Below are 27,929 nucleotides of genomic sequence, written 5' to 3'. Positions count from 1 at the left end.
CTCCCCACCAGCACCCCCATTACTGAAAGATCTCAAAAATTACACTGTGCACAAAACCAAACACCACACTTGAACACAATCCAGAAAGTGCTGTTCATGGCTCTCAGGAAGACATAAAATGGGCCATAAAAAGGGATAAGAGAACAGCTCAGCCTTATACAGTCAGGTTTCGCTGACTAGTCAAGCACTGGACACAGAAACATGGTTTTTAAAGAAAAAATAATATTTATTTGCAATATAAACAGAAGTCCCAATATTGGTTCAGTATATATATAGGGTCATTAATTTACCTTCATAACTCAAAGCAAAAACCATCCCTCGCTAACAAGCTCTCATTTGTATTAATCAGAGGATGTATCTTTTTCCTTTGAAGAAGACAGATCACTTACAGCACAGGAAGCCTTTCTAAGCCAGCTTAGCTGTAATGCAATACAGATGCACTGTTTAAAAACAATCCCTGGAGGAAAAAAAAAAAAAAAAAGTTCCTCCATGAGGTAAAATGCAAGTAGGATATTTTCAATTTGCTCGCTCACTCACAGTCATACTTACGTCCATTCTCCCTTCCCTGATGACCCTCAAACCAAACATTGTTACAAAACAAAAACAGAAGACAACCAACCAACCAAAAAACAAAACATTCCAACATTCTGGTAACATCTTTAACCAAAAAAAAAAAAAAAAAAAAAAAAAAGTCATGATGTGACAGCGTCGAACATTCCTCCGTATAAAGGGTTTTATTTTTCTCTTATTTATTTTTTTGAAAAAAAAATACAAAAACCTGGATATTTAGAAAAAAATTCCGTGGCTCTCTCTTTTTTGTTTTGCGTTAGTTACGTGAAAGTTCCAGTGGATAAGGAGGTGGAGAGACGCGAAGGACTACATTGCAGCCAATAAAAGAAACCTCCAGATCCATTCTGCCCTCCTCCAAGACATTAGTACCACTTCAACGTACGAGACCTTTGCCAAATGTTAGCCAGAAACATTAACAAGTCTTCTTATTCTAGAAGGCACGGCAAAAAGTTACTCAAAAAAAAGGAAACCCATCAGAACCTCCGTTGAACGCTCTTAGAGTCTTGGAATTTGCCAGTTTTTACAACGTTCTGGTCATTATTTCCCACATTTTCACTCCCTTTCCATGGTTTGCGCATGACTCCACAGCAGTGTCATACTGCAAAAACTTTGCTCTGCTCCAGTCTTTTGGAGTACCAGTAGCATTCAATTCCCACCCCTGCACACATAAGAATTAAGTGTGCCAGATAAGTGCCAACATCACAAGTACTTTCTTTACTTCAGAAGCTGGAATGATTTCAGGCCAGTTGGGTGACACCAATCATCATTCGACCTACGGCAGAGAACGAATGCTAGCCTCAGACATGCTTCTACCAACTCTGGAGACCACACCAGGTTTACCTCTGGCAACAGCAGACAGCGTTTTTTTGGTGGTGGGAGAGCGGGGGTGGTATTTAAAAAAAAGCTTGCAGCTTAGTCACCTTTGTTGATTCAGTGCAGTTTGTGATTGAGTGTGTGGAAGTGGCAGACAGGTTAAGACCAACTGGCCTTCACAAATAACAAAGCTTCCTACCAGATGCTAGCAACAACAGCAGCATGTGTCTCTCCTGGGGTGTACCCAGTAATATGCCAGGATGTCTCAAGGCTTCACAAAGTGTGCAAAATGCATTTGGTCAATATAAACATATGATCAAAAAAAAAGAAAGAAAGAAAAAGGAAGAAAGATCAAATGAGAACAGAATAAAATACTGGTTTTGCAACCTCGTCTGTACAAACAGTTAGGAACTTACATATTTAAAACAAGTTGGAGCCCAAGACTCAGAGAGTAAGATTGCCTTTTTTAAAAAAAAAAAGTAAACATGGGTTTTAAAATAGTCTTGGGCCAACATCTTTTGTTCAAGGTCGCCAAGTGCGTAAGTCTCCTCTACTTTCCACAACAACCTACCACGTAAGTAGCTTTGCGTATGTTTGTGTGAGTGTGTGTGGTTCACCAGTCTCAACACACCCAGGAAAGCAGTTATTGCCGGTAACAGCTGCGCTCAGAACGCCACGAGATCCCCCATATTAAATAACCCCTGTAAAGAGACTACTCTTTGATCCATTTTGATTAGCATCAGGATACTAATAAATGGCCTTAGCCTTTTTAAAGCAGCGATCAGACACCTCTACTTGGAGAAACTAGTTCTTTCAAGGCTGCCTGGCAAGATACATACTTTTTTAATATTTGAAATGCTCAACAGAAGCTATTCAAGACTCGAGTTCCCAACCAAACAACATTCCCTTCATGTGGACTCCAAGGTGTTCAGCTGGAACAGGTTGTGATTGGTGGGTGTGGTGAAGTACAGTTGCTCACTGGGGGAGCGGTTATCACATGGGCTGTTAAGCCCCAGAGTCCTCTCAAAGTCCAGGAGCTGGCCCATGAAGTTAAAGTTCGGGGAGATATTTGACTTTTTCCTTTTCACAAAGTCATAGGCGTCATTCAGGGACAAGTTCATTTTTTGCATCAAGTAGGCAACAGTTACTGTTACAGACCTGCTGATGCCGGCTAGGCAGTGAACCAGGATACCACATTTCTTGGTACGGGCCTCATCTGAAACAAAGAGGGGGAAAAAGAAGGATACATTTAGACTTCTGTAGCAAAAATGCACTGGAGCAGGGCTAGATGGCAGCTTCAGCCTTTAAGAACCAGGTCATTACCAGCAATGGATCCACTGCTCCAACAGTTCAGAGGAATACTACATAATTTAACTCCGCATATTTTCCTCCTCAAAAATCAGGCACCCTGACAATATACCCGAGCGATGCAATCAGTCATACTTAGCACTTCAGCTTCCCCATGCTTAACAAAGATTAATTAATTAAAGCTTACAACACCTCTGTGAGGTTAGTATTATTGCTTTCTATTTCATAAAGGGAGAAACCAGTGCAGTTAAGTCACTTGCCCAAGGCCAGAGAGAGGCAGTGTCAGAGTTGAAATTCCAACTCCAGAGTTCCTGGCACCCAGACCTGCACCACGCCCCTCTCACAATTCATATTAATCAATCAGTGCTAAGATGGAGTTGTGAAGTCTAACCAGTCTTGTGACCATACATGACATCAAAAATCAGAAAAACTGAGGTGGGGTTTTTTGTTTTGTTTTTTTTAAGATTTTTATTTTCTGAGTACTGTACAGTGGAAACTGATCCAAGTGAACTTTAAAATAGAGGAACTTAATTATTGTGATATTGTTTTTTAAGCGTGGCAGTTGGGGAAACAGACTTCCCAATAGCAAGATCTGTGCTAGAGTGAATCCATCAAGATACATGGTGGCAGAGGGAAAAGGAAAGATAGTTTGTAGTAAAACTGCAATTTCTCTCAGCAACTGCTGCCACTGCTTGAAGAACCGAGATGTATTGTCCCTTTCTCAGAGCCTGAACAACATGAACTGGCATTAGAGTGTGAGAGAGAGGAATGCCGCTGAAAACACTGCATACGTAAATATATACTGCAAAGTTTACTTCTGTGCAGAACAATTTTTCAAACCAGTCATTTGCCATAGAGCTTGGCTTTGAAGAATAAAGGTACTATGAGAAAGGAACCTCCAATCCTGCTCTATTCAAAGCCAGAGCTTAAAAAATAAAATAAAAAAAAAGTACTCCAACACTGAGGGATGGGCAGAGAGGAGGATACAAAAATTAAAAACAAGCCTCAGGTTTGACTTCCTAGCCCCCATTACTGTGTGAGGAACTACAAGACAAAAAGAACACTAAGTCTTCAGATTGCATTGCTGCTCCTGCAATTTCAGAATTTCGCTGAAGTGTGTGTGTCTTTCATCTGAGACAAGCCCCATTTCTAAGTTTTGGTTTTATAGTAAGCGGTTGAGGTAATCCTCCATTTCCTGACATTAAAGACAAAGCACAAGTTTGGTGTTCACAGAAATATGAATTGACTGTAGCAGACAGAACCCAAATGCCACAGCTCATCAGGAACCCAATGCATCCACCAAGGAAGGTGAAACAGCATCCCCACACCTTGCTAAACCCTTGGGCTTTTGAGCGGAACTGTGCTATTAGAGAGTGAGAGAAAAAAAAATAGCAATGACAACTTGTTCCTCCAATATAGCTGCAAAGCAGTCAAGGTTCTAATATGGTATTGTTCCATTTAAGGACTCACAGTCAACACAGAAGCACCTAGGCTCCTTACAAAGCCTAAGGTATGAAGGCAAGGGGATCACTTCATTTCCTAGAGATATCAAAGCTTTTTAATGGTTAAATGAGGACAGCTGCTTGTGCCATTCAATCCTAATAAAAATCTAGTATTAGTAGGCCAATGACTACCATCACTGAATAGTTGACATGCACACTGGAAGCACATATTTTATTCAGCCTGACCATCATCTACCACAGAACAAAAAGCACTTCTGGATGTTAAAGCTATCCTGGGAAAGGATCTGTCCTGCAAGGACCTTTAATAAGAGTGTCTTAGGACTTGTTCACACAGGGAAATTTACCAGTATAAACTATATCAGTATGATTGTATTGCTTTATTGTGTGTTATAACTCCCTGTGTTATACTAGAATACCAGTATAACAGGATAATTACACCGGTATATTTCCCCCATGTAGACAAGTCCTCTGATTTACCTCTGTAAGGATTAAGGCTCTCCCTACAAGTATGGAGATCAGGCAACTACAAACATCAGTCAAACCACAGCATTTCTTGTCAGTCTTCATTTCCCAAAATAAGAAGGTACCGTGCCCCTGATTCTCCACTGCCTCGTATAGTTATTTTATACAGATGTGAATACCTATGTAAGGTGAGAGGCAGTGGAGAATCAGGCCCCTTAGCGGAGATTGTTAAAAGTAATCAGTTGTGGGGAACCCAACTTCAGATGCCTTAAAGGAGACTGGTTTGGTCAGCACCAATACTGAAGATGAGACACTTTCAAAAAGTACCTCAGATTGGACACTGAAAAGCAATTGATTTTGGGTGCCTCGATCTTTGCACGTGACTAACATCTGATCTGAGAATTGTACAACTTTTACATCCATGTACAGACAAGTGGTGACTGCTCCAGCACGTAGCTTGCTGCATTCTCAAGTTGCGATTGCTAAAGGAATGTTCTGCCAACAGCAGAATTCCAAGACCTACCAATGAAAGCGATGGCCTCAGGAAAGAACTGAGAGAGATTCTGGCTCCAGTGATCCGAGATGGGAATCTGTTTGTACTTAAACTCTCCGTTGTGCTCGAACATGTTTGGCAGGTTGGGAGTCACATTCAGGATGTACTTGATGCCGTATTTGCCCAAAACATCTAAGTTGGTAGAATCTTTGGCACAACCCAGATACAGGTAAGGTAGGATCTGGACAGGGAAGGCAGGCTGGTTGTTAGGGATTGGGCTCCCATCCAACTCTGTGGCACTGCTTGGCTCCCTGTCAGACTCGCCGTCAGAGCAATCAGAGTTAATCCTTAGTCCTCCAAGGCCAAGGACAGATGCAGGAGGAGAGTTGCTGGGTGAGGAGCTGTCAAGGTTGGTCTCACAATGCTCAGAGTATTCGGTCTGAAATTTGTTGAAGCCACCTGGGGAAAAAAAGGCATGTTACTATTTAAAATGAGAGATTCTTGCATCAGTGAGTGAGTTAAAGTAAGCAAAACACAATTTACTTTGGTCTTTGTTTCTTCCTAGCAAAAAGACAGTGTAAATTCAGATCCCTGAAATGCAGAGTATGGGCCCGATTGTGCTAACCTTACTCCTCTAGAGTAGCACTTTACCTAGCAAACAGTCCCACTGAAGTAAACGTAGTACAGTACATGAGTATGGGTAGCAGAATTGCTAAGTAGGGGCTCAATCTACTTCCCATTTAAAAATCAATGGCAGGAGACTCATTAAACCTGAGCTGGCTTTCACCAGAGTCAAAGCTGGTAAATTTTAGTTTTCTAATAATTTAAGTCTTTTTCCGTTTGAGATGGCTCACACAAGAGCTATGTGCTATTTAACATGTAAGTAAGCCGCAAAAGCCAGTCAAACAATTCAAACCCCAGCTACAAAAAATTTCACTTTAAAAACAGTTAAAATGACATGAGTTTTGCACAGTAGATTGATTCCAACCTCTAAGCTGTACGGGACAGACATACTTTGCATTGGATCATTTGTTACAGAATTTTTTGAAATAAAAGTATCATTTTATATAAAAATACAAACATGACACTGAGAGGATCCAAAATGCCAATTTCTCAGCACCATTTCCTCTTCAGTGCCTGGGCTTAAGAAGGGACGGAAAGTGGGGGGGGGGGAGGAGGGAGGGGAAGAGAATCTATCTTCTTTTTAAGATATATTAAACAGGAGTTTCGACCTCATTCTCCAAAGCAGACAGTGGATGTCATTAGAAAGCCTTCTGGAAATTTTGTTAGTGGGTTGGGTGGTTGTGACTGTGGGTCATTGATTAGAACAGACAGCTCCTGCCACATCCATTCATGAAAACAGGACTCTTTCTTCCCCTCCTCCTCCTCCTCCTCCTCCCTCCCCCAATAGAGAAAGACAACATGGAGAAGCTATCTTGGAATTTTAATTGAAAACATTTCCCACCAAGGCCCCAGGAAAAAAAAAGAGAGCAAGAGAAAATCTAACTCCTCCCCTCCCCATTAAAGATGGCTTAAAAGTAACTTCAAAGCTGTTCCTTCCTCCTTATGGGAGAGAGCAGTTAAAAAGCAAGTGACAGAGCTAATCAGATAACACTAAAGAGAGATGGGGGTAGGGGAAGGGATTTCATCAGGAAGGGGAAGAGATCAGATCCACAATCAGATCAAGAGCCATGACTGGAACATATCGGCAGGAAGGTTCCTTTATTTCAGTTAGGAGTGGACCTAAATGCTAGAAAGAAGGAAATGCTCTATCCACAGATAATCCATTTCTCCACCCCTCCCATGCACTCCAAAGAGCCTGATCACCTCCTCCCTCCCCCACAGATCACTTGGCTCCTCTACAGGAAACAAAAAAAATGTGTTTTTAAATGGTTCAAAGTGGCAATTTTGCTTTTGCTTCACCTACCATTTCTGCCTCAACCCTGCCGCCCAGCGACCGCAATGGGGTGTGCTTTGGGAGAGAGGGTGTCTAACCAGACCAGTGTTTTGGGGGGTGCCTTTGAGACATTTTGAGGAGGAAAGAAAATAAATCAATATCTTAAGTATGAAGCTACAAGGAGTTGCGTTTTCATCCAGAGAATGAAAGCCAGGAACCCTCCCACTCCTACAGAGTGAATCCAGGGGTGCAAACCTAGTGCTCTGAGATATCCCTGGGTGTACATCAATGGAGTGCATGTCTCAGACGCAAAGGGGGAAGGAATCAGTACAAGAAACATCCGCTCTTCCACAGAGGTTACTGGATCTAGGAATTTCAAGATGAGGGGGGAGCCAAGAGCTGTTTTGATTGAAAAATGAAGCTCTGACCACTTTACCTTTGTTTTGTGTTGACTTTTTTTTTTTTTTTTAGAAACACAATTAAGTTTTAGTCTATGGGGAAGAGAGTCAGATCTTCTTCTGGGTAAATGTCAATAAAGGGGTCCTGCCACTCCGGAATACCGGAGGCAGGCCTTTAAAAATACTCTGGGGGCAAACCGTGTGTCCCCAAATGGTTCCTACAGCCAGTCAGCGGCACACATGAGAGCGGGGGTTATTGTTTTCATGCCCAGGGTATCCTGCTTCCACCCTTCTTCTCTGCTGGATAATAAAGTTCTGCTTTGGTGCGGTGAGTTTGGGGGGCTGCTCTAATTACTGCAGGTCAGTTCAGGACATAGACTGCACATGATCGGTGCCAATCTCAGTTTTCTTTTGAGAGATAAGAGAAGAAAGACGCTTCTATCTCCCTCCAGCAGGAATCAGATGTGGACTAAAGAAATGGATGAGGGGCGAATCCTTAAGGGTAGGGAAGGGAAAGGAATCTGCTACGTTTTTACTTTCACTCTGCCCTGCTCTCTGGAGGAAGAGAGGGGAATCCCTCTGTTCTCTTATAGCCTCTGGATTGGAAGAAGGGGAGGGGTAAATTTGCTTCCCAAATGAGTTGCAAAGGAGGGGTGGTGGTTCCCCGCTTCCAAGACACAATTACAGAACTCGGGGCGATCTGGCCAACCTCTCCACTCTCCCAGCACACGGAACCATTTTGTAAAAAGATTAGCAAAGGAGAAAATTACCTAGGCAAAAGTGTGTGTGTGTGTCTTTCGCTCCGAGTCTGAAATCACATCCTACTCGGCTTCCCCCTCCACAGACAGGAGATTAAAAAAAAGATAATCCTCGGGGGGGGCTCTTCCCCCCCACAAAAAAGTCTCGATTTCTCCTCAGAGGAGAGTCAGAGCCAATCGAGGGCATATGGGGGAGGGGAGACAAAACGGAAAAAGAAAACCCTGAAATAGGAAATCTGTCCTGGGGTGGGGGGGTACAAACTGCAAAGCACTTGGGGAGCTGGACAGAGTCGGGGGGGGGGGCGCCAAGGAAACACATCTGTGATCACATCTGGAGGGGGAGCTCTGAGGTCTGAGGCAGATCGGGGGCTGGCGAGCTTAGGGAGGGCGAGCTGCGAGCCCCTTTTCGGGAAGGGAGGGGGGCTGGGATAGGGACCGATCCGCCCGTGTTACCTTTCAGGTAATACGCCTTGCACCCATCGTCCCGCAGCTTCTGCAGCAGCAGCCCCAGGACGGAGCTGGGGGCGCCGTTGTCCTGCTGCCACTCGGCCGTGGCCTCATCATAGAGCAGCACGGTGTCCGCCTTGCAGCGCTTGGCGAAGCGCTCCTTGTCCTCGTGGTTGGGGATGATGGAGCGGATGGGCAGGTTGCCCTTCTTGAGGCGGCGCAGCATGAGGCCCGGGATGGCCAGGTTGATGGCCGTCTCGATGTGCGAGGACTCGAAGAGCTCGTGGGGGCGGCAGTCGAGCAGCAGCAGCGAGCTGCCCCCGCCGGACTCCAGCTCCTCCTGCAGCCACTCCACGCTCTTCCACGGCACCGCCGCCGCCATGGGAGCCCGGGGGGAGCTGCCCCACAGGTGATTTTTCATGAGGCTCGGAGGACAGGGGCGCCCCCCAGGTCCGAAGAAGGGAGCACACGGGCCGCCGCTGCCGCAAGGGAAAGGCCCCCTTCCCTCCCCCGGTCCACTCCCAGTGCACCACCGAGCCGCAGGCAGCGGGCGCCAGAGGGGCAGGCAGGGGAGGCGAGAGCGATCCCAGGGCTGCCAGACCCGCTCGCCTCCCTCCGGGGGAGCCTGCTCGAGCAGAGATGCCGCCTTCCACTCGCAGGAGCGGTGGGAGGGGGACCGCCTTGCTCCTGCCCCCACCCCGGGGAGGTGGACGCTTGCTGCTGGCTGCGGGTTGCTGGGCTGCCCTCTCTCTCTGGCAGCCTGGCCGCTATCGCTCCAGCCCCAAAGACGCTACCGCCACGGTCGATTAGCTTTCTATCCTCGCGGGCTGGCTCTGCTGCCTGACAGCCTCAATTAAAAAGGGGCTTCGCTATCGGAGCGGCGTGTCATGCTCCGGGAGGCGTGACCGGGGAGGTAGAGAGGCCAGCCTTAAAGGGGACGCGGGGCTCTCCCACACTTCCAGGCGCACATCTACCCAGCTGCCAATGCCTGGGAAATCGATTGCAAGTGCAGCCTGCCCCCCAAACTGAAGGGTCGGATCCTAAGTAGAGCTTAGAGAGCACAGCGAACCCACTGGTTATTTTAGGTGAGGCATTTCCACAGAGTTATGCAATATTTCTGTGCCTGAGCCTAGAGCAGCTAGTTGCCTGCATTCACTTCAGTGCAAACAAACTAGTACATGTCACAGGATGGAGACACGAGCTTATTGGACCCGCTTTCTCCCGTTGTTCATCAATGGGAAGGTGCTGGGGTAAGGGCACCACTGGATCCTGGAATAAAACAGCGACAGACCAGTAGATCAGCCGTGGGAAAAGTAGTGGATCTTAATCAGAGGTTTTCATCCTTAAATAGGTACTGAAAAATAAACTAGCTTCTTTTACAAAGGACAAGAGGAAGGAAGGGGCACCTAATTCAGTCACTTTGGGTGACTTGAGTCTATATATCATCGTATCTCTCTCAAATACAGAATAGTGGAATCAGAAATAATCCAATAGATATACCTCTGCCTCAATACAACGCTGTCCTTGGGGGCCAAAAATTTTTACCGCGTTATATTGAACTTGCTTTGATACTCCTAAGTGCGCAGCCCCGCCCCCAGTGCTGCTTCACCCGATTTATATTCGAATTCGTGTTATATTGGTCCTGTTATATTGGGGTAGAGGTGTATTAGATTGCTGCACATCACCAGTTCAGGCTCTTGTGCTTTCACTCTCTCTACTCTTAATAATCAGCCTCTGTCATGATCCTTGCACATCACTGCACTTTTCTGATTCCCTTGCGCACACTCTAAATTGCTTGGAGCTAGGGCTCTTCCAAAACCCAGTCTCCCTTGTTCTCTAAAACCCACCACAGAGTTTGTGCTGCTCCAAACCTCTCCTGAGCTACAAGACACACGCAGGGCTAGCATACAGCACACACAAGTGATGCTCTGTAATATGACAGAGCGGAGTGAAGCAATCCCTATTTCGTGGCAGAATAGAGCAGGTCTGATTTCCCTCTAGAAATTAGGTTTACACCAGTCTGACTGTGGAGTCACTCCTGATTAACACCAGCAAGTGGAAAATCGGGTCCAACCCCCTGCGATTGAGGGCTGGCGTACCCCAGGCTGGGCAGTATGTAAGCTGGACGTCTCAATGGTACATGCTCTCTGTGTTCAAGCTGCACAACTCAACAAGGGGCTGGCTGCCACTGGTCGGTTCAGCTTATCCTGGCAGAATGGACGCATTACAACGTCCTCAAGGGGTTCGAAGCAGGAACTTCCTCGTGCATTATTGGTATTTGGATACAAAAATTAAACACACGGTCGGCTCCACAGACAAACCGCTCCAGCAGTGCTGAGACCACACAGCAACACGTCCCGGGCAGTGAGCGTGTCTGGGGCTACTCACTGGCCCTTTAAACAGCTTGACAAGCAGAGCCTCTGATTGACGGAGCCGCTGTTCCACGTGACTTTCCCGCTTGAAAAAAAAAAAAAGTCTCCCTCCTCCCTTCCCGTTTGTTCGCGGCGCCAATGAGACGCTCCAGTGGGCGGCGATGGAACGCGAGAGGCCCTATCCGGGGGAAGAGGGGCGGGGCGTTTGGAACTTGGTGTATCAGGTTGCTAATTGCAAAGCGCGGGAAGGGAGCAGGCTCAGAGGAAGTGAATGGAGACGCAGGTAGAGCTGTAGCCGAATGTCAGGAGGCGCGGACGCAGGGGCCAGGGCTGTGATGCAGTTGATCAAAGCAGCCGCAGAAGCCGCACTGGCGGTGTTACTACAAAGGGGCTTGTCATTTTCCTCCATTGTGAGCCCCCGTGCTCAAGGTTAATACCCGTTCTGCTCAGGCTGAACATCCAGCACATACCAGTGGGAGGATTAGGACACTGGTGCTAGCGAGGCTGCTGGAGAGACCTAGGCACTGCAGCTACTCCTGGCTAGGCACATTCATTGAGCTGAGAACACTGCCAAGCAAACACGATTTCTCCTTATTACATTGTGTTAATCACGGAGTCGACGCTCCCCAAGCCACAAGAGTAAAGACAGATCCTGTCCCAAACAGCTTGGAATCTCTGTCCCTTTTAAAAAAATATAGGCCTGTCCTGATCTCTTGTGCTCAGGCTGGTTTTTAAAAATTAATTGGTAAATTATTAAAGTGAACAATAAAGATTCAGCTGACTTTCTAAAGTAATTCTGTTTTTAGGTGCAAAGAGACTCAGCTATTCTAATTTTAAAAAAAACAGCATGAAGTGTAGTTACAAACTAAAACGTAACCCAGACTCATCTGAACTTATAAAATTTTTTTATTTAACTTGAAAATAAATGGGAATTTAGATGTGAATCCCTGTACATTTTTAGATTAGAAGGGTGTCTTGCTTTTCAGCATGGACTAGCATAAAAATGAGCCTTGCATACTGAAATATTGAACTTTCAAAATGTAAAAACAATTGGAAGAATTATCCTCTTTTTTGTCAATTTTTTTAATGGATGACTGCTCTGTTCCCTCCAGCTTTCAGTGTTTGGTGTAAAGTCTTCCGGTTACCTATTAGACAAGTCTCTCCTTTTCAACATGTAGGAGTATTTTAAAAAACAAACAGATTTTTCTGTTTTCATAGAGACCAGTTCTTCTCTCATAGTCTATTTCCAAACTCCCATTGACTTCAATGAGTGTAGGACAGACCCTCTAAACCTTGGAAGGACATAATCTCTGTTGGCAGTAGCCTAATACTCTACATTTTTCTAGCAAATAATGTGAAAGATAGACTCTGACCCTGCAATGTGATCAATGCACACAGATCTTTGTGCTCAGGCAGAATCTCATCTAAGTCAATGAGGATCCATAGGAGGGTCATCTATGCAGAGGAGAGTAAAAGATCAGGGCTGTATATGCAAGTTTGGAAGGATTCCATTTTTAGTCAGTAAATGCTGATTTCACAGGACTTACACATGATGACAAAAATATTCCCCATTGCTCATAATTGAAATGTACAGATCAGCAAAGAAAAACACAACTTTGATTTAAGGATATTTACTTTCTATATTTTGATATGTAATGTTGACAATCTGTGTTTTAATGGTTATAAAGTTTTAAATTTTTGACTTTCAGTGTCTATTGACAATAAATAAATGTCTAAACCTCCCGCAACTGTGAAAATTTTAAATTGATAAAAAACATTTTTATCAGCTTTAAAACAATCACATTTAGAAAAACCCCTATGTTTTGCCAAGCCTCCATATCATAGAAAAATAACTGTCGTTTTAAAACACTGGACCTCAGACCTTTATAAATACTTAGATTTTAAAAGACACTGAGCTCATTTTTTTTAAGTTACATTTTAAAAATACACTTTTTATTCAGACTGGCAACAAACATCATGTTGTCTTTGAAAAGATCTTGAAAGCACTCCAGATTAGGCTTTCCCAAAGTCAGGGCTTGTAACTGGAACTTTAGTTTAACCAGTGCCCTTGTGGTACAGTAGTTGCTTACATATGCTGGAGATTTACAGTTTTCTGAGGTGCCCATTTGTCATTGATACTTTGTTCAAGGCATGCATTGGGTTGCTTTTAAGGAGGATTGTCTTTTCTTTTTGATTTAAATTAAAAAAAAACAACACCCTATCAAATGCTCTTTCCTCTTTGGCTGATCTTTAAGAACTTGAGTCTTCACTCTGATCCTGATTCAGCAAAGCACTTTAAACGTGTATATAGTCCCATTGCAAAACTCATTAAGTGGGAACAAGAACTATACATATGATCTATTTTCAGCAGTAGCGGTGCCAGCCCTTTGGGGGCCCTAAGCAGCAATATTCCCTCCCCCCATCTCAATACTAAAACATGGAAGTTCATATGAAAATAAATGAAGGGGGGGGAGGCTTTTGCTGCTTGGGGCCCTAAGCAATTGCTTAGTCCTCTTATGCGCAGCACCAGCTCTAGGTATCAGTAAGTTAAAGGCCTAATAAAGAGGAACAAAATATGGTAGTCTACTTCCCCTTGCCCTGTGTATTTTTACTGTTGGCTATTGTGGGAAACGATTATGATTCAGTAAGTAGCGTTGCTGTAAGAAGTTACAAATATTGGTGTTACAGAACAGGATGTTTCTGTACTTGCAAGCCACTGTGAAACTAACTTGTAAACTAGCTGACCTTTGAGTCCATTCAATTCATAAATGAAACGGCAACGTCATACAAAGAAAGGATATCTGTATCGAAAGCATTTGTTAAGTAAAAAAAAAAAAAAAATGACATCCAGAAATATCTGGATGGACTGAGTGGATCTGATTCTCCATTATCCTAGGTAGTCATTAATAGAGCTTTGCACCTTTGTCCAACTCCACCCACTTTGCATTGATGTTAATAACTATACAATGGGCAGGACAGTGGGGGAGCTGGTCCATTAACTTTGGCCAAAGCTCACTTCTAGATGTTGCTTGGTATTTCTGGCCCCCCGTTTGTGCATTCGAATATTGAGAGAGATGCCTGAGCCCAGTTCAAGAAGGCTTTAGCTGAGTGTATAGTCATAGGTCAAAGTAAGAGGCAAATACAGAGGCAATTGAGAAAGCATGAGCTTCCTTTTCTTCATTCTGAGAGCACCATCTTGCTCAGCTTCCTGTCCTTTTGGCAGGCTCACATTGAGTCATGGCCTCTCTCTGCCCGGGGAATGCAAGGAGGCAACTTTGTGCAAGTCTGTCTGAATGCTGCCCCCATGAGTCAGTAATTAGAAAATGCTGATTACATTGGTTTCTAGTGCATCAAGATAATCACTTCTTCCAACAGGGTGCTTTTCTGCTGGCCGGGGGTCGGCTGGAAATCACTGATAGTCGGTGCTAATGTCATCAGTTAACAGAGCTTTCTTTGCAGATTTCTGTATACTACCACACACACACACACACACACACTCTCTCGAGGGGCGCCAGGGTTTTTGGTGCCCTAGGTGGGGGTCCTTCCGCGCTCCCGGCCATTGGCGGCAATTCTGCGGTGGGGGGGTCCTTCCACACTCCCGGTCTTCCGGGCACTTCGGCGGCGGGTCCCGGAGCGAGTGAAGGACCCACCACAGAATTGCCGACGACGACCCAGAGCGCGGAAGGACCCCCCCGCCGCCAAATTGCCGCCGAGGTCGGCAAAATGCTGCCCTCCCAAATCCTGGTGCCCTAAGCGACCACCTAGGTCGCCTAAATGGAAGCGCTGGCCCTGCACACACACACACACAGAGGAACCCATACTCTCTCTCATGTCCCCTTTACCATGAATAAGACAAGGTAGAGCAGGCAGTCAGACCTACATAAGCCGTGTCTGACTTCCCCATGATCCAGTTTGAGGAAACTCATGATCAGATATATTTCTGATTCCTGCATGATCTCACTGGTGAGAGATTAGAGAGATCACCAGTATCTGGCCATGATGCCCATGGAGTCAGCTGTTCACGTTTCTTGGCTGTTTTGTGGAGGAGGAATTCAGCCAGAGAGAGGGGAGTGGGTTTGGTTATTTGTAGAGACCTAACTCATGATCCCCCTCTCATCCATTTGGCCCCTTGAATCTGTGTGTGTGTGTATTTTTACTGGATAGAATAAGGAACAGAATAGTGGCTCAGATGTTTCGTTTATGTTCATCTAGTCATATGTGTGGTTTAGATGCCACAGTTGTGATGTCGGTACATAGGCTGTTACAGGCTACTTCCTGACTGTTGGACTATATTCCTAAGAATCCCTCACACTTGAGGACAAGCTGTGTTTTAGCTGGGAGAGGAGAGTATAGCATAGTAACTGCTGTATGTATGTATCACTATAGCTGCTGGTTGGACTGTTGAAGCTTGTCCAAGTGGTTTTAGTATGCTAGTGTCTCACTCAAGAGGCTGTCCCACTTCTGAAAGTTTCTTTTCTTCATCTCTCTCTCTCCCTCTCTCTCCTTGGATCCCATATTCATATTTATTTTCATCTTTCCCCATCCACACCAATACCTATGTTCTTGATCTCATCAATAGCAACACACCACTCCCTTTCCTAGTCTTTTTCTAATTTTGCCTGCACAGACCACTCTTGGATTATATTTGGACACCTGGCCCCATGGTTTCTCCTCAGAAAATGAGGACGTATTAATGCTTGCTCAAGCACCTTGATCCCACTTGACTTTCCAGCCTGGTTTGCCAGCCCTTCCATCCCAGGCCCTTCTGTTGACGTTTCCAGTGCTGTTCTCTCAACTCCCTTCAACTACCTTATTTCCTGTTGTTTATCACATCTAACTCCTCACATTCTGGGCTGCCTCTCATATATCAAGTTATCTTTGGTACAGAGAAACCAGCCTTGATCCTAGAGTTCACAAGCTGGCTGGTGTCTTGAAAAACAAGAGCATGTATCCCTACTCCATATCCATCAGTACAAGATTTGGAAAGCTGTCGGTTATTCTATAGGGTTTGCCTCACTAGCTGCGAATTCAGATATCTATTTCCTCACTTGCAGGGTAGCTGATAATCCTTGCTTTCTCTTTTGTGCCATGAATTCTCTTCTTCCTTCCCATGTTCTCAGACTTTATCTCCTTCACCCATCCTTCTTCCTCTAACCTCAGTCTCATGAGGACATAAATGTATTTGGCAATTTACAAAATAAAGGCATCAATTCCACATTATTCAAAAAACTTTCCCCTCTGTGTTTTAATGTCTCCCTTCATTTGGGTCATTGTCTCAAGATGTTAGAGACTAACATCAGAAGCTTAAGTTATGGCAGTATAAGAGCTAATTGTATTGTTCGCAAACGCCTACCTGAAACGCTCTGATCCCTGTCTCTGCTGTGGTTATTGCTCTCAGATAAAGTTCTGATCACAAGATCAAGCAGAAGGAGTAGCTGAAATCTTAGTAGTGAAGAATGCTGCTGTCTATTGGTATCAGATTAATGCCTGTCGGAAACAAGAAGCAAGTGAAGACAATAGGGAAGTGACCCATGGGTAGATGTACTCTTGTGAAGTGCCATTATTGAAATCCTGCAGAATCAATGTATACTTCAGGGGTCGTTTATCACTTCAGTGTTTGATGACTCTTACAGTAAAGAAGTTTGTAATTAGAGCTTGTCAAAATCTTTAGACTACAAATATTTCCCCTCCTCCCCCCATCAAAAATGGACCTGTCTCATGAAAAGACATTATGCACAACATTGGTTTTTCCAAAATTTTCCAAGTTTTCTTCAGTGAAAGCCAAACATTTTGGGGTTTGATTTTGATTTTTTGTTTTTTCCAGTGGCAAAATGGGAAGAGGGAGGGAAAGGGGCAGAGAAAGGGTGAGAAAAGGGGGAATGGACTCCTAAAAAAAAATTCCAGCAAAAAAAATATCAGTTCTTTTCAAAAATTTTGAAACGAGAGCATTTTTGAGGTAATTGAAAATTTTTGCAATGTTCCCTCCCACTTTCTAACCAGTTCCATTCAGAGCTTTGGGATTCAGCTGTGGGGTGGGGGAACTTGGCGCATCAGCCCCACAGGAGCCCTGGTGCCCCCTGCAGTTTTGAAAATATTTGTTAGAGTTCAGTAACTGGCTGACAGTCTGAAGCATTACATATGAGACACAGCATTTGGACAGGGCACTCAGTCCAGAGCCCCAGGTTCTATTCCTAGCTCTGCCTTTGATGCGCTATGTGGCCTTGAGCAAAATCATAAGCTCCGTGCCTCAGTTTCCCCATCTTTAGAACAGTGATCATGTCTTATCCACCTTTGCAAACACATTAAAATTTGCAGATTAAAGGACACTATACACATTTTTATATCCAGCTGCAGTATTTGACACTGCAGCCTCCTTCCAGCATTAAATTCCTACAAAGTAAAGAACAGTTTCCTTTAATTTGCTGTGGATTTACCATATAATTACTTAATTGAGATTCTGCTGTGGAAGGGCAAGTATTACTGCAGAGGTTGGACAGTTTACATTGTCTTTTACTAACGCATACAAGAGGTTAACGCCATAGATAAACGTATACCTGGTTTCAATGGTAGAAAGCCTTGCTTTCCACCCCTGCACTAATTTGTGACTATTTTTATCAATGTTAATGTTCAGCTATGGTAAAAATACTCCCTGAAAAGTTTAAGATTTACATTTGCCTTCATATCTATTCAGCAGAAAGCTGGCACTGCAGCCCCTATCCTGATTCATTAGCTTCACCCGCCCCATGGAAATGTCAGATTGCTTTGGCCTGGTGGGCCACCTCTCCTGAGGATTTGAAGTGTCTAACTCTGAATTTAAAAAAAAAATTAAATTAAAAAAAAAAAAAGACTTCTCTCTCTCTAACAATAGCACTGACACAATGAACAACATCACAGAACTGCAGTGATCAGGTTCACGAGCTATCCCACTATTTTGCACATGGATCCTCTTTCAGGGTAGATCTACACTGCAAGTGACTATGTGATTTTAGTACCAATAGCCCATATGAGCTTTAACCTATCCCACACAGGTAGCAATGGCAGTGTGGATGTGGCAACATGGGCTAACAAGCAGATTACATACCCAGGTTCTCCTAAAGACTTGTAATCTGGTTGCTAGCTAGTGCTTTGAGACTGATGGAGAAAGAGGTCTATATAAGAGCTTGATATTCACTAAGTAATCACTACCATAAGCCTTCTTATATCTCTCCTCTTCTCATTGGCTCTCCGTTTCCATTCACCTCTCCTCTTACAATGTCTTTTCTCCTTTGCCTAGGTCCTCGAATGTTCGCACTCTGCAATAACTGTTTCTATTAAGCCTTGTAAAGCATTGTCAGCTCCCGCTGCTGTGCACTCAACTGGCTGCTTTGTATGAGTCCCGCTACATTGGGCCCATGTGCTCTTAAGCTTCCTTTGGTCTGAGCAGCCTCCAGCCTCTTTCTTTGATCTCACTGGCATCCTTCCTGGGTATGGCCTCTCTATTACCCTTCGCAGAAATGGGACCTTATGGCCCAGCTACCCCAGGAAAAGTGGAGACCTTCCAGTAGCTTAATCACACCCTTTCACAGAGCTGCAACCTTGTGGGCTCTCTGGATTTACAGTTCACCTCTTCAAGGACAACTGATTGTTCAAAGCCAACAGAGGCTTCATACAAGCTCCCCAAACGAAACACTCATCACGTCAGTTAAAACAAGCAGTGTACAGATCCAGAAAATATCATAAACATCAATACGCATTTCACTGCCTCTGTTTCCTCACTGATTGAGGTCTAGAGAATGCTCAAGCAGAGTCCTCTGTGGAGCCCAAGAGCTCCCTTCCGGCACGTGCCTTCTCCTCTGCAGGCAGTTTCTTTCTTCCATGTCTGGTCACACAGTTAAACAGGACACCTATGCTACAAAAACATATCCCTCTGTTCCTCTCCCGAGCCCAAGTTTTCTGTGTCGGAGTTCCTCTGCCTTTCCCCTAAATGTCTCAGGAACTGTGATATTTTTAAAACCCAGAATTCACACTGATCTTTGTTCTCCTGACAGGATAGTGAGAAATCCCCAAACCCCAGCCTCCTGCTGAGAGGTTGGTGGACACTCTGTGCCCCAAAGCAACACCCTGGCACCCCCATATTCACCACTGTCATAAATCATATGTTTTGTACACAGTATGCCTTGTGAGGTATCATTCTAAAAGTCTTGATTTGATGTAATTAATATCTGGTTAAGCTGTATGTGCTATCATTGTAAGTGAAGTTATGAAGTTTTGCTACATATGTTCCACTGAAACATGTTATGAGGTTGGGAACACACACAAGCAGCCTTTCAGATACAACAATAAAAAGGCCAAACAATGTTGATGGCTCATTGAGGAGAATACAAATACTCACAAGGATTGCCCCAGGAACTGTGAACAATGGAAACCTCTCAGGGATAGCACATACCCAGATGAGGCTGTTGAACTTATATCACAGCAAAAGATCTTTCCAGTGAATTGGAAGATGATATGAAAGGGGGAAGTGACATCATCGCTTGGCCTCACACCCCATACAACAGAACACCAGTGGAACAAAGACTGAACTGGGGGGGAGGGGAGTGCTGGTCCCAGGCAGGACAGAAGAAAGCCCTGCTTGTGTATGAAACATCAGCAAACTGCTTGTACTATCTAACAGGGTGAAACATTGCTTGATTCAAATCCTGTCTAGTGTATAAGACTTAGATTGCAGTTTTGTTTATTTCTTAGGTAATTTTTATCTGTACATCTGTCACATCACTTAAAATCTATTTTTCTGTAGTTAATACATTTATTTTATATTTTACCTAAGTGGTTTGAGTGAAGTGCTTGTGGGAAAATCTCAGCTCAGTTAACAAAGGCTTGTGCATATTCCTCTCCACGTTGAGGGAGGGGTGGCTGGGTAATAAATTCATATTGGTCAGGCTTTTGACCAGGACAGGACAGCAGTACAAGGCTGAGGAGCTCTGAGGAATTGGCTGGAGCCTATCTATTGTTGGTTCATGCACTGGCTGGCGTGGTGCAGCCCCTGCCTGTGGATGTTTGTGTGAGGGGAAGCTTGGGGGGCTTTGCAGCTTGCCACAATGTCACATTGTGAGAGGGAACCCAGATTGATAAGACAGAGGACTCAGTGGTACCCCAGATCCAGGTTACACCCTGGGGCAGCCAATCACAGTTGGAAAACACTGATTTCTCCTAGAATATGTCCAGCCATCTTAATAGTTCAGAGGAGGTTGTGTGTGGTCTCCACCAAAAGCAAAGAACTAACTGATTGTCAGTTATTGCAAGATGTTTGCATGGGAAACAGTTTTAAAGCTTCATAACATGTAGGATATTAGGTTTCACTTGCAACAGAAACACATCCCCTGAGGAAGGCAAGTGTGACAGCTGACTCAATCAACATAAGAAGGATGGACATCAATGGAGACAACCTGTGTTTGCTGTCTGGACTAGATGCAGGTGGAATGATTCTCAAGGGACCCACAACTGAGAGTCACCTTATTCACACCCTGCCTCCAGCATGAGAGAGTCTTGCTTGTGCCCAGCTGGGTGGCAGCTCCTTAGGCTGTGCTAGCCATTACTGTACCTTGCAGGTTAACAGTAGAGGCAGCCAATTCCAGAGTCCCTCTGAAATTTTCTGCCATTTATCCACTGACCACCCTCAGAAATACCAAGTCTGCTGTCCCCCAAGGAATAGTTCACACTAGCTTGTGTTATTCAGCTCCCTTTACTTAAAAACACAACACTCTGATGTATTTATAGTGAAAACAAGAATACATTTTTTCCTCAGAGATTCAAGAAATAGCAAGTCAGAATACTGGAAAAAGACTGCTACATACAAAACCAAATCATAACATGCTTTCTAGAGGCTAAATGTAACTAATCAGTTAACCTCCTGTCTTCTCTCACCCAGAATCCTGCAGCATTTTCAACCATGTTTGGCTGACATCCCATTTTCATTAATGAAAGCGCACTGCCTGTTTACTTCCTAGGTGCAGGAAAGCGGGGGAGGGGTCTTCTTTGCCTTCTACATCTACCACTCCCCCCAAAGTTCATGGTTTGTCCTCAGCGACAGGATAACCAGCAGTGGCTTATTTTTTCTGTGTGCCGCTTCCCTCTTGACTTCACAACTCTCCATTGACTTCATATGCAAAGGACATCCATTGCATTAGCTTACAATGCTTAATTTACATCCCAACAGAGAGGCAGGTAAATAAACATCTCTTGTTTGACAGAAAACCTGTTCGTCCCTCTCTGCTTGGGGCACAAACCTTGGCCCAGACCCTATGGACGTATTTTCAGCATATACACATAACGCCTCACTTATCTGTACAGACATTTTACACTGATAGTAATGACAAGAGTGACCCCAGCTTTTATTTCCGACCTCATGTGACATACTTTGGTGAACCAGAATGTACATACCAGGCTCAGGACACTCCTGTAAACCCCTTGCCTGTGGCATTAAAGGGTTTTGGGGTTACAGTAGGCTGGAGATTTACAAGACAAATGAACCCCCGGGGAGTTCTCTGAAGAGGGGACCTTCTGGGGTGAGAGGCAATGGCTTGTGGCTGGATAAGAGAAGACATGGTCCATATGGTTACCCCTTACGGAGGAGTGAGTCTGCCAGCAGGAGCTGTTTTCATGAAGTGTGTCCCAATTCTCTGAACTGGACAAGTGCTGCAAGAACTAGCCAGTGGGTGAGAAATAGCTTAGGAGACAGGAAAATAACTGGTTACTAAGTGTAGGCTACAGATTACGTTTTGTTTCTTTTAACTGTAACCTTATGTTTCCCAGTCCTCCTGTTTGCTTTTATCTGAATTGTTATCTCAAGCTCTGTTAAATACATTTCAATTTGGTTTTACTACAAGCCTCTCTAAGGTCCCGTCTACACTGTAGGCCTGTACCGGTGTCACTACGTCACTCACAGGTGTGAAAAATCCACATTCCTGAGCAATGTGGTTATACCAAATTAATCCCCCTGGAGACAGCGCTTCTCCCGCCAACATAGCTACTGCCTCTCGGGGGGGGGGGGGGGGATTAACTAAGCTAATGGGAGAGCTCTCTCCTGTCATCCTGGAGCTCTTCATTAGAGCACCGCAGCTGCACCAATGCAGTGTTTTAAGTATAGACATGTCTTTAGTGACTTGTGCTAAGGAGAGCAATGAACTGAGGTGAAATCAGTGAACTGGGGTGCACTGGTTCTGCAGAGGCAGCATAGCAACATACATTGTGGAGGTCCTTAAGATAGGAGACTGGGCACTCAAGTGTAACAAATGTGCCCATTGTCCCCCAGCATTCCAATCCCACATCAATGCGCACCATCAAGGTTTAATGACCCTCCACTGTCCCTGGTCTGGGAGATACATGTGACACAGCCCTGACAACACATGACTGACTCCACAGTCACTGAGACATTCACTGATACAGCAATTTCGTAAGATTAACCAGAATTAGGTTGTGCAAAAAACCGAGCCATCACAAGCATGTTCTCTTTTGTATTAAAAAATCTTATCAAACTGTTACCTGCTAGTTTTCAAAGTCACAGGGGAACATTCTGACAATACAGTCTGACTTCTCACATTGTATATTAGGCCCAGATCCTCAGGCCTAAACACCTTTTAACTCCCATGGATTGCAATATGGGCCTTAGAACTCTTTGCATCATAACAATCCAAGTCTTGTGGGCTAGATCTCAGCTTTCTACCCAGGGCCAGCTCTACAGTTTTCACCGCCCCAAGCAGGGTGCCGAATTGCCGCTGGGGGCCCTTAGGGTGGCAGGTGCATTTCCATGGTGGAGGCAATTCGGCGGCAGCTTCTATGTTTAGCTGAAGCCACCATGAACAGCTAAACATAGAAGCTGCCACTGAATTGCCGCCACCGCGGAAATGCACTTGCTGCCCTAAGGGCCCCCGGCAGCAATTCGGGGCGCTGCTTGGAGCGACAAAAACACAGGGACTGCCGCCCCTTGCAGATTGCTGGCCCAAGCACCAGCTTGGAATGCCGGTGCCTGGAGCCGGCCCTGTTTCTACCAAGGTTGGTCTTTGTAGTACAGCAACTGCCAAGCAAGTATTTCTGTAGAGAGGCATCCAGATCCCATGAACTGTGAAAGAGGCAGAGGCTGAACCTGGATCCAGAGTTCCATAGCTCTGCCCCTCACTTTATCATAAGCCAGAGCAAACCCCCTCCCCACACTGAATGCTCCTGAATTTTGGGAGCCTCAGAATCTGAACCCAGATCTGGATCTGAACCATACAACTTGGGCTGGCTCTACTTTTCCCTTGTGTCTGAGTTTACCTGGAGCATTCCCTAAGGGCCAGATCCAACTTCTACTGCAGTCAATGAAAGTTCTCGTTGCTTTCAAAGGGCCTGGGATTGGGCCCAGGATTGGGTCCTTACCCACGGTATGGAGGTAATTCCACCAATTCCACCAATTCCCCCAAATCGGGCCCCATGCCTAAGAGGGCCCCGCACCCAGTGAGAATCCCTTCCCTGGCCAGAGGTGCCTTTTTCATTTTTATTCACCTGGCAGTGCTCTGGGACTTTGGCGGCGGGTTCTTCACTCGCTCCGGGTCTTCTGCGGCACTTCAGCGGCGGGTCCTTCGCTCGCTCCGGGACTTAGATGGCACTGAAGGACGCGCCACCGAAGTGCTGCCGAAGACTCAGAGCACCGCCCAATGAGTACAAGCCTCACATGTTTTTTTACGTGTGTGTGTGTGGTTTGTTTGTTTTTTTAGTCATCCCTGCCAGGGCCCCATCGAAACTGTTTGAATTGGGCCCCGCACTTCCTAAAGCCAGCCCTGCCAACTGATGTGCTGAGACTACCTCTCAGTCTGTTTTCCCTGGCAGCTTGGGACTTCAGTGCCCTTCCTGGTTTGAGCCAGACATGCCAGCCTGCTGCAAACACAGGTCTGACCCATGCCCCCAAAATCTGAAGGCTTAACTCAAAACAGCTTAAGAAGTGTTCCTGTCTCCAACAATCAGATGCCCAGCTCCCAGTGGGGTCCAAACCCCAAATAAATCTGGTTTACCCTGTATAAAGCTTATGCAGGATAAACTCAAATTGTTCGCCCTCTATAACACCGATAGAGAGATATGCCCAGCTGTTTCCCCCGCCCCAGAAAGATATGCACAGCTGTTTGTCCCCCCAGATATTAATACATCCTCAGGTTAATTAATAAGTAAAAAGTTATTTTATTAAATATAAAAAGTAGGATTTAAGTGGTTCCAAGTAATAACAGACAGAAGTGAATTACCAAGCAAAATAAAATAAAACACGCAAGTCTAAACCTAATACAGTAAAAGAGTGAGTACAGATGGAATCTCACCCTCAGAGATTGTCCAGTAAGTTTCTTTTACAGACTAGTCACCTTCTAGTCTGGGCCAACAATCACTCACACCCCCGTGGTTGCTGTCTTTTTTTCTAGTTTCTTTCAGGTATCCTTTGGGGGTGGAGAGGCTGAAGACAAGGTAGAGGGGTCTCCCAGGGGCTTAAATAGACTTTCTCTTGTGGGTGGAGATCCCTCCTTCCCCTTGTGTAGAATCTCAGCTACAAGATGGAGTTTTAGACTCACATGGGCAAGTCACATATCCATGCATGACTCAGAACTTTACAGATCATAGAATATCAGGGTTGGAAGGGACCTCAGGAGGTCATCTAGTCCAACCTCCTTCTCAAAGCAGGACCAATTCCCAGACAGATTTTTATGCCAGTTCCCTAAATGGCCCCCTCAAGGACTGAACTTATAACCCTGGGTTTAGCAGGCCAATACTCAAACCACTGAAACATTGTTCACATACTACCTTGAATGTCCTCAGGTAGACTTCTTATGTGGATTGGAGTCTTCCAAAATCCATTGTCCATTAAGTGTTTCTTGACTGGACACTTAACTTTCAAATTCCTTTCTAAAGAAGCTGACCAAATGCCTTACTAAGGCTACTTAAAATCAAACAAGTACACAGCCAATATTCATAACTTCAAATACAAATATGATACATGCATATAAATAGGATGAATATATTCAGTAGATCATTACCTTTGCAGAGATATGTTACATGGTATATGTAGCTATCATGGGGCAGGACTCACCCCTGCGGTGCCTCCTGCTGGTTGTCCAGGGAATTAGCTTTTCCAGCCTCCAGAGCGCCCTCTGCAGGCCGATGTCCCACTTGCTGCTGGGCCTGAGTCCCTCCTGGACCCCGGTGTCCCTTTCAGGCTAGAGTGCTGTCTCCTGGCAGTACCCCCACAGATCTGGGTCTCCCCTCCCTGGGGAACCCTACCCTCTATCCCCATCTCACCTCAGACTATGGCTACTGCCAGTCTCAATCTAGCCCCCATTCACTGGGGTAGACTGCAATGTAAATGCCACTCATCACTGGCAAGGCGGAGTTTGGACCTGCTGCCTCTGCCTGCCCTTAAGCTGCCCCTCTACAACCCCAGTACCCTTTCCAGCCTTTAACAAGGCCTGAAGCCTAGGACATTTCCAGGCTGGAGCTCCCCCAGCTCCTCTAGCCTTCCCCCAGCCCTGCTCCACTTTAGGTACTCTTTCTCAGCTCCCAGGTGGGCAGACCCTTCTCCCTCAAGAGCTACAGGGAGAGTCCTCTCAGCTCCTGGCTTCATTGGTTTTTATAGGGCCAGCTGCAGCTGCTTCCCCAGTCAGAGAGTCTTTAGCTCACACCCCAGCCCTCTCCCAGAGCTGGCTTCAAGCCCTTTCAGGGAAGGAGCGGGTGACCACTCTGCTACAGTAGCATAAAACATATTCCAGTTATGTCATTTATATTCATAAGCATATTTCCATAAAGCATTATGGGGTGCAACGTCACAGGTGGGTTCTGTGTCAGAGACTCCCTGATGAGCTCTTTCTTCAGGGCGTGAGGCTGAAAGAGGAGGCAGAGAATGGCTCTAGAGCCACTCACAGACTCCCTCCCCATGGGAACAGAAGGAGCTGCCACGGCAGGCTTGAAAGAACCAGAGCACAAATACAGCACATTGCTCTGCCACTGAACAGCAGCTCACCCCGTTAAGCAAAACGCCTACATTTTCCATGAAAAAGCAGACAAAATTGAGTTGTTTAGTCAAAAGACAGTTTATATGGAAAATATTTGACCAGCCCTGCCTCCAGGGACATCATCAGGAGCTTTGGCTGAGTGAAAGCTGCAAGAATGGGTTCAAAGCACCTGGCTTCTGAAATACAAGAGGGGTTCCTGAGAGGAAGACAGCTGCCCAGCCAGCTCTCCCTGGCAGCTGGCTGCTCTGCAGATAAGCAGTTCTCAGCAAAACTCTGGTTCCAGACTAATTAAACTCAGGAGCAGGCTGGGCAAACGGTTTCACCAGCTCTCTTCTTTCACCCATCACAGACCTTCAACCAAGAGCAAGACAGCAGGTCACCCAGTCTTTAGGGTAGCCAATGTGCAGACACTCTACAATAATTACCCCATTAGTTAGTACGCTAAACTAAAACAGTGCAAAACAGGAACCTAAAACCACATGGCAAGGATCGGCACCTGCATGAGGAGCCCATTGACCTCCCTGAGACATCTGCATAGGGAATGGGGACAGACAGTCACCATGGGAGTCTCTCTCTTCCCTTCCTAACTGAAGACACCAATGTTTTCACTTCACAGAAGGCAAAGGGAAGGATCTGCCCCCAGTGATTTGACTGATCATGCTGCTCAGACCATCAGTCCCCCAGGATCGGAGTCTGGGACACTGACATGTTGAGTAGCATCAGACCCCACTTACAGTCCCCTTGAATTCAAAGGGACTGTGTGGGGAATATTATATCCAATGTGAGTAAAGGTGTCCCAGTCTGGGCCTTACAAGTTAAGTTAGCAGGTGGACAGGGATCAGGAACTAAGCCACTGTGCTGAACTACGGCTACAAGTTTCTTCCCTGTTATTTATCTTCATGCAAAAACCAAACCCAACTCCTCCATCAAGCACGGAACCTCATGCACCCAACTCCTCCACCAAGCATGGAACCTCATGCACTCTGTGCTCATCATCCAACCTACCAAGAAGACCGATGGAGAGGTTGATTTTGCATCTCCTCCTCAAGCAGGCAGATGGGGGGCAGACTGGGGAGGTGGGAAGATTAGAAGTAAGTGATTTCCCTGCTTGGAAGTTCCTGGACTCCCACTCCTCCTAGCTCTGCCAAGCTTCCTGCCTGAAGTAGGAGTATCCTGCATTAGAGACATCCCTTTCCACTTTCTGGAACACCACCTTGGAGCTGCTGCTGGAGCTCTGGCATTGAGGGAGGGCTGGATGGATGGAGGGAGAAGCAGGTAACCAGAAAACCTGTGCGTTGAGAGACTGTCCCTGGAATGCAGCCAGCAGGGGAAGAGAGCAAGTCATCTGCCTGGGGAAGTGCTGGAAGACTAGGCCCTTGTGCTGTGAGATGGACGAAGAGAGACGGGAAGGCCAGAAGAGAGGAATGGGCTAGAGGCAGGGAGAGCAAAGGGAGTGTGACAGGGGGGCAGTTTGTCATGGATAACTGATTTATTAAATCTCTCTCATTTTCACAGGACTCTTGGGTCTGACTTCAAGCAGCTCAGCTAAATACCCAGCAAAGGCTATTCCCTATCCTGTCCCAACTGGGCAATAGCTGGAGGCCTTGTAAGAAAGCCTGGTCCCTTGAGACTTCCCGATCCTAGAGGCTGGACATGCTCACCTGAGCTGAACCCTCGAGGAGGTTTGCCCATCATTCGAATGATGCTGCAGGATCCAAGTCTTATCTCAGCTACATTGCTGTAAATCCAGGGCAATCTTATTGGCCTCAGCATAGTTATTTGAGATTGAGACTAGTGTGAGCTCACAATCTTGCTCAGTGACTTGAGGACACAACCCCTCTGCCCCTATTACCCAACCCCATTCACAGCACAGATTAGTGCCTTTTTGGTGCACAGAGGTGAAGGGGATGTTTCTCTGTGCTGCAGCTTTTCACGCTGTGCTGCTT

General features: G+C 45.6%; 1 protein-coding gene across 1 annotated transcript; it reads right to left on the bottom strand.

Annotated features, from left to right (window-relative positions):
• Window positions 1-205: 205 nt before the first annotated feature.
• DUSP7 (dual specificity phosphatase 7) lies at window positions 206-9,503 on the bottom strand. The gene is made up of 3 exons (XM_032805825.2): window positions 8,616-9,503; window positions 5,140-5,568; window positions 206-2,599 (listed from the first exon to the last, which is right to left on the bottom strand). Exons 1-3 carry the CDS (start codon window positions 9,028-9,030, stop codon window positions 2,292-2,294), a joined length of 1,152 nt encoding a protein of 383 aa, XP_032661716.1. The 5' UTR covers window positions 9,031-9,503; the 3' UTR covers window positions 206-2,291.
• Between the last annotated feature and the right edge of the window lie 18,426 nt (window positions 9,504-27,929).

This window comes from Chelonoidis abingdonii, chromosome 16 (assembly GCF_003597395.2).
Source record: "Chelonoidis abingdonii isolate Lonesome George chromosome 16, CheloAbing_2.0, whole genome shotgun sequence".
Classification (NCBI taxonomy): Eukaryota; Metazoa; Chordata; order Testudines; family Testudinidae; genus Chelonoidis; species Chelonoidis abingdonii.
The sequence above is the reverse complement of the archived record's forward strand: the minus strand, read 5'-3'. Positions and strand labels throughout refer to the sequence as shown.

Bases quoted from the DNA above. Each gene is read 5' to 3' on its own strand.
- DUSP7 (XM_032805825.2), bottom strand. From the start codon at position 9,030: ATGAAAAATCACCTGTGGGGCAGCTCCCCCCGGGCTCCCATGGCGGCG. The intron at 5,569-8,615 runs GTAACACGGGCG...TTTTTTCCCCAG, and splicing joins CAAGGCGTATTACCTGAAAG to GTGGCTTCAACAAATTTCAG. The intron at 2,600-5,139 runs GTAGGTCTTGGA...TCTTTGTTTCAG, and splicing joins TGAGGCCATCGCTTTCATTG to ATGAGGCCCGTACCAAGAAA.